Genomic DNA, 12,033 nt, shown 5'->3' with positions numbered 1-12,033 from the left:
AGCAGTGCGTGGCTGGCCAGCTGCTTGTTCTGGAGCCAGATCAGTTGATGAGGAGGAAAATCTCTGAGAAGGGTCAAGAGAGTCAAGCAGGTTCCATCTTGGGTGAGGAGATGATCTTTCCCAGATCAGAGGCTGGAGACAGCCCGGCCCCTGGCAGTCCTACCGACTTAAGCTTAACTAGGGCCAAAGACAAGACCCAATAGGCCATAATACAAAGTGCTTAGTAATACCTGATATGGGAACCACACTCTACAGTGAGTAATGTGCTTTTAATTAATCATCTTTAAGACAAGCCCATTGGGCTGGTGGGGCAAAGAGTGGTTCTACTGAGACTCCACAAGGCAAAGCTGGATACTGGTGAAATCCATTTGATGACAATAGCATTTGAACCCAGATCTTCTGACATAGTCGGTGACCTTTCCATGATATTACAGATAGCTACGGTGCAGGTGTGAGTGTGAGTGTTTTTATATGTATTAAGAGCACTCTTTAGAAAGATAGGGCAAAACTTTGGGAAAGAAGCTCAAGGTTAGAGTGAGAAAAGGTTTGAGCTGGAGCCAGAAGCCACTTAGGCAAGAGACAGATGGCCAGCCCCAGACTCAGTGTTGAGAAATCTGAGTGTTCCCGGGATCCAACCTTCCCCAGATCATCCGAGCCAGCCATGCGTTCCAGGGGGAATCAGTTGGTTGGTGGGATTACAGGAGAGCATCCTAAGGATGAGGGCGGAGGTAAGTGAAATTCCAACAACCACCCTCAGGAAAGAGGCGACAGGTTACGTGGTGGGGGACAGGGAGACTGCTGTTGGGGTCTGGTGGACTGGGGCTCATGCCCGGCTCTGTCACTTGCTATCTGTTTGATTTGGGGCATTTTTCTTAATATTTCTACCCATCAGTACCTCAACTATAAAATGGGGTTAACGATACCCGATACCTACCTTGAAAGACATTAAACGAGATAATGGCAGGTAAAGCACCCAGCACAGGGATCACCCAGGTGATCGGTCTGAGGCAGCGAATACCTTCGGGCCTGGGAGCAATTCTGCAATTCTGGCTGCGACTACAAAGAATCTCCTTCCAAGAGACCAGCGCCTCCCTGACCTCCTGTGCCCCAGTCACGCACGTACACGCGGCCAGGACTAAACTGACATCCCTGAGTGATGGGGCCCAGCCGCAGCCTGCCAGAGGCAGCGGAGTGAATGGGCTGCAGCATGAATGGGGGTGGGGGGGGGCAGCTCTCTCCAAACGGGCTGCGAGCCAGCCCTACAAGTGCAGGTGCATGGCCATGGTCGAGGGCGAGGGGACTGGGGGTGAGCAGCTACCCCCGTGGAAAGCAAGCTGGTGATGGTGCCAGGGAGCTGCACGGGTTGTGGATGACCGTCACACCCGTGTCCTGGAGCGGGGGAGGGGGAGGGGGAGGCTGGGAACTCAGAGCTTCTTGTGGCTCTTGCCACAGCCATTCTGAGCTCAGCCCGTCCTTCCTCCTGTTCCGCCTCCCCAGGTGGAGGTCCCTCCTCTCACCTTCCAGGGGGCGCAGTACAGTGAGCCTCTTGCGTGCGAGTGGGTCTTAAAGGCAGCGTGTGGCGGACACACAGTTACACCTATGACTCTTGAACCCTGCTTAGAAAGGTACCCCAGTGGAGACCAGCCCATGGAGAAACCCAACCCAGGCAGTGTTAACTCTGTGCTCCAACAGATCTCTGCCTTCTTGGTTGAGTAGCAGACAAAGTAGTTGGTTTGCATTTCAGGGCTACATGTATGGAAAGTTATACGTCTTCAAACACTTTAGAATCAGAGTGAGATGCGGGTCGCACTTGAGAGGCATGTGGGAGCCGAGACCAGCTGAGGAGACAGCAGATTCACGTCTCCTGCTGTGTGCTCACCCCTATTTAAACTGTTTGTTTCCCCTCTCTCTGCTCAGTGTTTAATCCACGTGCCTATAAAGTGGGCTCAGTGCACAGCACTTTAGAGGTTACAGAATGCTTTCATGCCCGTTGATGCATTGGAAGCCCCCAGGAATCCTGGGAAATAAACAGAGCAGGGATCATTAGTCCCATTCAGCAGATGAGGAAAATGAGTGCATTAAGAATAAGTAACACACCCATCTCTCTCCAGTGACTCTTATGTGTCAACCCCTCAGCCACCAAACAAAGCAGCACAGAATTCTGGCTTGTCACTACAGCAGGGTTTGATTAAACTTAAATGTGGGTTTGAGCCTGAAATAAACTGCAGGAGGCAATTGAAAAATGACCTTCCTCAGTGATTTTGGGAACAGAAACTGGCATGCACAGTTGGCCTTGGAGATGCCAGACTAGGGGGAGGGCCGGAGATGGAGCCGGTGTTCCTGGGAGGGTCTGTCCAGCCAGAAGTCTTCAGGAGCTTTTCAGGTCCAGGGCCCGAGCTCTGGCAAGCTGACCAGCCACTTCAGCTGCAGCCTACGAATTGGAAGTAGGTTCTGATGGCACACACAGACCCAGCCACGTGCCTGTGCACCAGGAGGAGAGCAGGGCTGTGAGTGATGACAGCAGGCTGCTGGAAATTTCATCTATTGCTCATTTATACAATCACAGGACATCAGAGCTGGCCTAGTCCCCACTTTCCCCAGTAGGCTCTGAGCAACCATATATCCTCTGGATGCTAGTAAGTGTTGCAAAAGGAAAGAATTTACAGTTACAGTCTAGTAAAGTTGAGGGACACTCTAGGTTAAAGAGCATAAAGCAGGTGTCTTTAACAGCCCCCAGGGCCTTTAATAAGCTAACACGGAACATGAATCTCCAAGAAGGGGCAGTTAGAAAATCTGCTTTGCTTACAGAGAGTCTCCTAGGACTAATATTTTAAAAAACAAATGTCAAGGAACCCTAATCTAGTCCATTCTCCTCTTTTTACTAAGGAGAAAGGTGGAAGCCCAGAGATGTACAGTGATCTGCCTGGCGCTGCACACTTCTTGGTGCCAAGCCAAGACTGGAGGCAGAATTTGACCTCTTTCCAGTGTGCCTTTCAATCCAGAGGCTGATGAGAAGTCCAATATAGGCCAGAGTCCAGGAAACTGTGTTAGGCCAGACCCAGGAAAGAGAATGTCCCAGCTTTAGTCTTTAGGCCCCTTTATAACCAAACAATTTATATATTGCCATGATTCTGTGTGTCCCAACCTGGAGACAGGGAGCACATTCTTATGTGCTTATAAGACAACTGATAACCTCCCTCCCAAGACACACAGTCCTTTCTGAGTCATGCTCTCAAGGAATGGAGAACCCCAGAAGTGGTCTTAGGGTGGGCTAATTCCTCTGGGGTCAGTAAAGGAGCCACACCTGGTCCCGCAGGAAGGCTCTGAGGCTTGCCCACCATGCCTCCAAGTCATTCATGCCTCCTTGCTCAGAAGCCTCAAGTGAGATCACTGGAGAAGGCTCTTCCCATAGGCAGAGTTGAGAGCCATTATCTGGAGTTGCAGGCTGCAGGGATGCTACTCGAAGATTCTCCCCTTCCATGTGTCCATCTCCTCTAGTTTACTCGTATCCAGCTTAGGAATCTACTGTGGGTTTGGGAAACATACATTGGATCGGACTGAATTGAATGCCTCTGAATTCAAACATGGTGCCCCCGAGATTCTGGGACGTCTCATCAGGTGGGGTGACACTCTGAAGCAATTAGCCCTGTTGATTAATTTTTTAAAAGCACCTCAGAACAGAGTCTTAAGTGGCTATGACTCAAGATAGTAAACTTTGGCTAAAGAGGCCATGTGGACCAGGGCAGGCAGGAGTGAGTGTCCAGAGAGAGGGTCCTGGGCAGGGTGGGGTCATAACACGACTTGGTACCTACGTAATATGGTGATGGCAACGAAGAGGCCCCTGAAGATAAATGTCACGTGCCTTCGGGTTCTGCCTGGAGCTAGCTGCTGCCCCTGTGACCAGCTGGAGCCTGGGAAGGAGAGAAGGACAGCAACGCTCCGTGAAAGCAGCACGTGAAGCGTGCCTGCCTCCTGGGCTCACAGCCTGAGCATCTCTCCGCAGCAACTCATAAATAGGCAGGCTGGATGCCACCCGCCTATTCCCAGAAGCTCAGAAAGCGCCACACTCAGGGGTAGCGTCCACCTCAAGACTGTGCAGCCTGCCCTTTAGGAATAACTTTTCCCTCTGTAGTCTCCTCCCCAGCTATGAAATTTTTTCCCAAGAGATCAGGGAGGTCATCTGTCATATGGAAGACCATACGACAGAGCAGGAACTAGGAGCCTGGTGTTGCCCTGTGGGGGTTACTTTAGAACCAAGTGAGAGCAATATGGGAGTTTCAACCTTCTCGGAATTTTTCTTTTTCTCTGAAAGGGCCTCAATTACAGAAGTCGAGAGAGGAGATGGAGGATTTTCAGGGAAACAAGCAGGATGCAGCAATGGAACACCCCTGCCCCCCATCTCAGAGCCCACAGTTAGACCCCTAGCACGCAGGGTGCCGGGGCCCTGAGGTTTCTCCAAGGTCAAGGAGGGGTGGGAATGAAGTGGAGTTTCAGATCAGGGTCCTTGAGCTTTCCATGCGTCTCTGAAGATGGAACTAAATTGTTAGGGCTGAGTGTATGGGAGGAGGGGTGGGCGGGAAAGATGTTTTCTTCTAGCCAAGCTTAGGCTAAGAATACTGTGTTTTTAAGCTATTTAAGAGCAATGGGAAAGAAGGAACAGTGAGTACAGATCTGCTAATGTGGTGGTGATGCTTCCTGGAAAGTGGACCCATCAATCCACGGAGGCTTCAGAAGGGGGAGTGATGCACGCCCCACTGATGGGCCTGTGTTGGAAATAAGGCCCTTCATTGGTTCTTTACCCAGAAAAGGGGCATCTACAGCCCAGTTGTTCTGTGGAGGGGAGAGACAGAGAGGGAGTCACACAAACTCATCCTGCTGATAGGCTCCTTTTAAGGTCCAGCCCCTGGCCCTCATCCCCTACATCCTTCAAGACTTCTCAGCTGCCCTGTGTCAATACAGTAAGAAGCAATTGGTCCAAGCACAGCTCTGATGAGTGGAAGCTGCTAGATTTGGGGCTCAGAATCTGCAGAATAGTATCTGGCTAAAGATAGCCCTCTGTTCCAATATTTCATCTTCCCCAAAGCAATCTCTGCCAGTCAGGGTTCATTTGTCTCCACCTTGTGGACCGTGCCCTCGAAGTTTAAGATCAGCCCGCCATTGTATGCCCGGCGAGTTCTCCTCTGGCCGCTGCCTGTGCCCTGCACTGCTGTGGTCCCTGTGGGCTGCCATCCTGCCAAGAGGAACAAATCAACAAATGGGCCTGGAGATACAAGGGTACACCAGGTCTACGTTCAGCTGTATCGAATGCTAAAGAATGCTTAACATTTCCCACATGGGCTTTTCATAATAATAGCCACCAATTATTATATAGCCAGGTTGCACATTTACACCCTAGACTAAAATGTACAAAGAAGATGTAGCTTCTTTATTTCCTATAAAATCTTCCCCATGAATGCCCACCCTACCAGGCAGCGAAAATGGTACAAAGGGCGACTTTACATTTGAACTTGTCCATTATAGCATCTCAGGTTTAATAAAGAGTCTCATTTGGTTGATCCAGTATCTTTCAGGAAAACACAGCCTTGAGATGGTCTTTTCTCCTCCCGTTCTATTTTCAAGGTAGCCTTTTGTGTTATAAGGTACTTACTTGACCTGTCTGTGGCAGGGGAGAAGAGGGCCCCCTACTTATCAGGGACCTCAGATCCCTGAGAACTCACAGAGGCTGACTAGCCACCTCTGAGGTGTGCCTGGTCCCATCTGGCCCCTGGGGCATCAGGCCGACATCCTCCACTAAAGGCCTGATTCCAGACATTTGCTTCCACGTGAGAAGCCCTGATTGTAGCCGTCTCTTCTTCTGGACCCTGGTTGACAGGAACCCTAGCAACTCTATATCCCCTCACCAGGGCTGTGGGCAGAGGTGAGCCGGTAAACGTTTAACGTCTGGTTCTTGGGGGATGGGGCGGGGAGTGAAGGAGAAACCCTGATGGTAGCATTTGCCTGTTCCCGTGGTGTAAATACTCCCACTGTGGTCAATTCCAAGCTAACAACATGAGGCCACTGAGCATGGAGTTTGGTCAGCCGTGGGTCCAGCCCCGACAGGCCCTGAGGAACTTCTGACCCTGCAGGTCATGTGACACTGACTCACTCACCTCCCCCATCTGGGCCTGTCCCGTGATGACTGTTAAATGTGTTGAAGTCAGAGTTCCTCCAAGGCTTAGGGTCTCCCACCAGCAGAGTCCTGGGGAGCCCATCCATCCATGTCACCGATCTCCCCCATTCCTAGATGGATGTTTACTACAAGAGGGTGAAAACAAGATGTGTGCTTCTGACAACTACACTGTCTGTCTCCCCATCTCCTTCTCAGGATCCACTTGGGCCCAAATCGCCAGTCTTTCCACACCTCTTCCTCTTAGCAAGGACCATCCTTGTGTCACATTCTTCTTCTTTCCAGGGTCTTAAGCCTTACGGTTGTCACTTAAAGGCAGAAAAGGTTTCCCCCTGTATCACAGAACCTATTTTATGACGTGAGTCCTCCCCTGACCTTCATCTAAATAAGACCCTTCCTGATTATCCCTCTAACAAGCTCGGGTTTTGTTCTTTTATGATCTACCCACACTTTGTCACTGTATACATGTTAGCTGACTTGTTCGCTTCCTGACCCCTCCAGCCTCCCAGCCCTAGGAAGGCAGAGCCATCACCCGTGTTCTTCACCTGACCACCGGGTTATACACTAAGTACCATAATTTTACCTTGCAATGAAATGTAACAGGAACTCATTTGTCTAAAAACGTATTGAAAAACATTAATTAAGACACTAGAACTAGGTGTCAGGGGGCTAGAATGCAGTGTGATACAGTGAGGGATGCATAGCTTCTGTTCCTAGTCTTGACTGAGAAATCTAGACTGTAAACAATTAGCTCTATAACCTCGGCTAGATTATCTGATCTTCAGATAATCATTCTGAATCATCCTTATGAAAGATTTGAGATCTGCTCTATCTACCTCACTAGAAGCTAAGACCACTTCTCTGGTTCTCCATTTCTCATTACATCAGTCAGGGTCCCGACAGGAAACAGATGACATATATTGATCGACAAGGAGAGTTTACCGAAGGTATTATTTAGAGGGATACAGTCAGGGTACATATATGTACAGCCCCTGGCACATCATAGGTGTTGACCGTTGAATAAATATGGTATTGAGAGAACTCATGTAAGCTCAGGATACAATTCAACTCAGATTTTAATGAATAACTGTTTTTCCAGCCCTGTGCTAAATGTGGTGGGAATTGCAGGGGAAACACAATGCTCATTCGTCTAATATTCATTCATTTAACCCATAAGTTAAGAACAGTAATGACTGGAGGTGGCCTCAGAGCTGTGGTAATAGAAAGAAGGGCGGCTGACCCGGTAGTCTGAATAAATACTTGGGCGATTACTTGGTATCTTAAGAAACAGCCCAGATGCCTTCAAGGTGGATAGTCCCATGTTAATCATTCGTGTATGTCTTATCGCGCTTACGTATGTTTGTACAAAGTGGATTTTCCACTACTAGACTCCGAACTCCATGAGCATGGAGCAAGCACAATGGGCATGCAGTAGACGGTCAATAACATTTGTCTTGGTAGTTTAAAAAGCAAATGGAGGGCTTCCCTGGTGGCGCAGTGGTTGAGAGTCCGCCTGCCGATGCAGGGGATGCGGGTTCGTGCCCCGGTCCGGGAAGTTCCCACATGCCGCGGAGCGGCTGGGCCCGTGAGCCATGGCCGCTGAGCCTGCGCGTCCGGAGCCTGTGCTCCGCAACGGGAGAGGCCACAGCAGTGAGAGGCCCGCGTACCGCAAAAAAAAAAAATTAAAAAAAAAAGCAAGTGGAGAGAATAAGTCTTATTTTTGCCAATTACCCAGGTTTTGCTTCCAGTCCTTCCTTCCAGTTGTTACATGCAGGATGTATTTTAGATTCTTTTTACAACTTGTTCTCATCCAATTGGAGGAATTATCTGATCAGACCCTTTCTTCCCTTCCTCAAACCAAGCATCCGCAGAAGCTTCAAATCTGGAGGCAATGGGTCGGAAGGAAGAAGATGACTGCAGTTCCTGGAAGAAACAGACCACCAACATCCGGAAAACGTTCATCTTCATGGAAGTGCTGGGATCGTGAGTCCTGGGGCTGAGGATAGGGTGGCTGGGCTGCCTGCTGTGGGGAGTCGGAAAAGAGTCATCCTGGGCCAGCAGAGAATGATAAACTGGGCTGAGGCTGCTGTAACACTATCTCAATAGCTCTCAGGGAATAGAGTAGGGGCTTCAGGGGGTAGATTAGGGAAAGGCACCTTGGGGTAATACAGAGGACAATCCAGCCCTTTCCCCAGGGTTCTGCCTCCTTAATCCCAGAGGCCCCTGCCCTGCTTCCAGATCTGTGACAACTTATGAGTCCTGCCCTGGTTGCAGGAAAGAGGAATTCTGGAGCATCTCTGGAGACTCAGTGACTCTAGAACCTTCCTGGGCCTCCTCACCCAGCTTTCTCATTTCCCCCCTGCAGTGAACAGGTCAAACCCACTGTCTGCTATAGACAGAAAAAGGAGCTTCTGAGCCTTGGAGAGTGGATGGGTTACACACACCTGAATCGGCTCCCACCACCACCATTCTTCCTGCTCCATATTTAAGTACCATGTTGGAAAAATAAAGTCACACTGTAGCCAAACTCCTACCAGCCTCTGGGGTGTCTGTTCCTTCCCCCTTGACAATGATTACATGGCTGGTGGAGCAGAGACAGCCTGTCTGGAACTGACTCTCCACTTAGTCCCACCCCTCCTCCGAGAGGTCACAGCCTCTGACACAGGCTGGCACCCACTCCAGGCCACCGGCTCCCAAGGCCTCAGAACCCAAGCTGGTCAGCCAATTAGTCTGGGTTAATTGGGCTGGGGACATGAGGGGCCCTTAGTGGGCTGTCCACTCAAGCCAGTTTTCCCTTTAGTCAAATTGGCTAAGTTTAGCCCCCTCCGCCTGGCTAGGAGGCAGTAACCTCAGGCAGCGACAGCTGCCTACACTCTCTCTGCAGCCGTAAAGGAGTCAGCTCGGCCCTGAGAGAAGGCCTCTGAGCCCTCCCATCCCAGGCAAGGGTGACACTCCGCACACAGGAGGATCTCAACGGCCGCCCTGGTCATCAGAGCCTCCACCCTCCATGGAGGGCCATTGTCAAGATGGGGTTGACTAGAGAGGGGATTTGGGGCAGGAGAGACAGGCAATGCTTATGAGTGAATCTGAAATGATTTGCTAAGCAGCCCAAAAATCCAGAGAAGGAGAGAGAAATAAGCCCAGGTTGACAAGAGCGTACTCACCAAGTGCTCAGATTTGTGCTATAGGTTTCTGAGAGGCAGCACATGCCATCCTTACAGAGTTCAGTGAGGTCTGCCAAGCAGCTTCTAAACCCAGGAGGACATTGGAGCCCCCTGGGGAGCTTATGCCTCTAACTTTTAACTGTGAAAATGTTTAAGTAAAGAAAAGGTGAGGGCTTCCCTGGTGGTGCAGTGGTTGAGAGTCCGCCTGCCGATGCAGGAGACACGGGTTCGTGCCCCGGTCTGGGAAGTTCCCACATGCCGCGGAGTGGCTGGGCCCATGAGCCATGGCCGCTGAGCCTGCGCGTCCGGAGCCTGTGCTCCACAACGGGAGAGGCCACAACAGTGAGAGGCCCACGTACCACAAAAAAAAAAAAAAAAAAAGGTGAAATAATAGTACAGTGAACTCCGATATACCCACCACCTAAATTCAATAGTGGTTAACATTTTACTAATTTGTTTTACATACACACAAACACACACTCACACATACTGCATTGAACTATTTGTAAACAACTTGCAAACATCATGACACATCACCTCTGAGTCCTCTGTCGGCCCTGCCTAAGAATGAGGGCATTTTCTTCTATGTTGACAAATATCATTGTCACACTCAAGAAGATGAATAATTCCCTAAAATCATTTTAGTCTAGGGAATTTTTGAAAAATACAAGTTCCTGGTCCCAGACTACTAAGCTGAAATTTAAGGGGCCAGGACCCAGTGGCCAGGCATCTATAAATATATTTATTTATTTATTTATTTATTTATTTATTTATTTATTTATGGCTGTGTTGTGTCTTCATTACTGCGTGCGGGCTTTCTCTAGTTGCGGCGAGCAGGGGCTACTCTTCGTTGCAGTGTGCATGCTTCTTATTACAGTGGCTTCTCTTATTGCGGAGCACGGGCTCTAGGCATGTGGGCTTCAGTAGTTGTGGCACGTGGGTTCAGTAGTTGTGGCTTGCGGGCTCTAGAGCACAGGCTCAGTAGTTGTGGCGCACAGGTTTAGTTGCCCCGCAGCATGTGGGATCTTCCTGGACCAGGGTTCGAATCTGTATCCCCTGCATTGGCAGGCGGATTCTTAACCACTGCGCCACCAGGGAAGTCCCAGGCATCCGTATTTTAAGTGTTGCTGGTGGCTCTAATGTACCCAGCCCAGCACTAATTTGAGGGAAGCAGGTGGACAAGACAGGGCAAGTCACAGCTGTTGCAGCAGCTAAGGCTGAACAAAAGCTAAGAAGAAGTCACCTCTGTGGTGCTCAGGATGGGGACAGGCAGCCCCAGGCTGCAGACCCCACAGAGTTACCCAGGTGAGGTGCTCTCCACAGAGGGGGCAGCTAGACAGAGCTGATTCCCTTGTTCAGGAAGCGCCAGAATCCCATGACAAAAGCCCCTTTCCTCTAGTCCTCAGCTCCTCTGGAACAACCTACCAGGGAAAACAGGCTTTTGTGAAATCTGCCCAGATGCCACCCACAATTCTGGGGCCCTGGGCAGCTGTAGGGACACTGGGCAAAACTCGTCCATTACAGAAGGTACATCACCCAAGTCCCAGGCCTCCTCCTTTCACTGCCAAGGAAGAGATTTTTCTTCTTGGTTGCTCCCTTCCTCTCCATCACCCAGGCTCCCAGCAAGAGCAGAGAGCTATTCAGAGCAGGAAATGCAAATCAAGATCTATTGCAGCAAGCGTTTGCTCCTGGCTCTGAAGCCTCTGCCCATCTCGCCTTCTGACCCAAGCAAACTTGGCCACTCAAAACTAGCTCTCTGCTCCCCAGTCTGACAAATGGCACAATTAAGTCTTCTAATCCCTCTCCCCTGCCCCCGCCACACACACACACACACACACACACACACACACACACCACACCTCCCACCCCCGCACACACGCACAATGCAAGGCTGTCTGAGCCCAAAGAGCAGTAATTACCACAACATTGCACAACCCTAGGAGATACCACAAACTGCAGGATCCCCCAGGAAGGTTTGATCTCATTTTACAAGTGGACCCAGAGTGGGTATCAGCTTTGAAATCAGGGGACCATCCATGTGTGGTTCTAAAGATACAGGTGAAAGGGGAGAAATCTGAAGGTGGACCCAAGAACATCACAGGTGGAAGCAATCTTTAAGGCCATGTGGTTCAACTCTCCTTTTACAATAAGGAAAGTGGGATCTCAAGATGAGTAGAACACACAGATAATCCCAGTCCAAACTTCCTACCCATCCATCCACCCATCCACCCATCCACCCATCCATCCATCCATCCATCCATCCATCACACAAACACTGACTATCTTCCATATGCTGCCAGGCACAGGACCTGGTGCCTATCCACATTTGTCTCCCCTCATTCCCTGCCTCACACTCTAGCAAAAGAGGCTGGATTACCCGAGGCAGCCCTGCCTCTCCCTGCTGTTTTGCACCTCTAGGCTTTTCCTCATGCTTCTTCCCCACCCCCACCTGAAACATCACTTCCAACTTGTTTTTTCCCTAGGCTAACTCTCACTGATCCCTTAAAACTGAGCTTAGTATGTTCTTAAGTCAGAGGGTCACAAATGATGTGCCTTTCCACCATCCTAAGTGGTCAGTTTGGACACATTAGGGAAAAGCGCCCTTTTCTCTAGCTTGCTGTCCAGAGCAAAAATGTTCTTATAATTATTGTATGAAAAGGTACAGTGGCTCCAAGGTGATGGCGTCTGCTGGAATTGTACAGT

At 50.0% G+C, this 12,033-nt stretch overlaps 1 protein-coding gene across 1 annotated transcript in view; it reads left to right on the top strand.

Annotated features, from left to right (window-relative positions):
• The window catches only part of CAMK1G (calcium/calmodulin dependent protein kinase IG), a 28,677-nt gene that overhangs the window by 920 nt on the left and 15,724 nt on the right, over positions 1 to 12,033 (top strand). Inside the window, exon 2 of the mRNA XM_024751053.1 lies at positions 8,029 to 8,149. Coding sequence (XP_024606821.1) covers positions 8,058 to 8,149 — 92 coding nt within the window. The 5' untranslated portion in view covers positions 8,029 to 8,057. The remainder of the gene's footprint in view (positions 1 to 8,028; positions 8,150 to 12,033) is intronic.

The sequence above is a fragment of the Neophocaena asiaeorientalis genome, unplaced genomic scaffold, assembly GCF_003031525.2.
Source record: "Neophocaena asiaeorientalis asiaeorientalis breed wild unplaced genomic scaffold, Neophocaena_asiaeorientalis_V1.1 scaffold67, whole genome shotgun sequence".
NCBI lineage: Eukaryota > Metazoa > Chordata > Mammalia > Artiodactyla > Phocoenidae > Neophocaena > Neophocaena asiaeorientalis.
The sequence above is the reverse complement of the archived record's forward strand: the minus strand, read 5'-3'. Positions and strand labels throughout refer to the sequence as shown.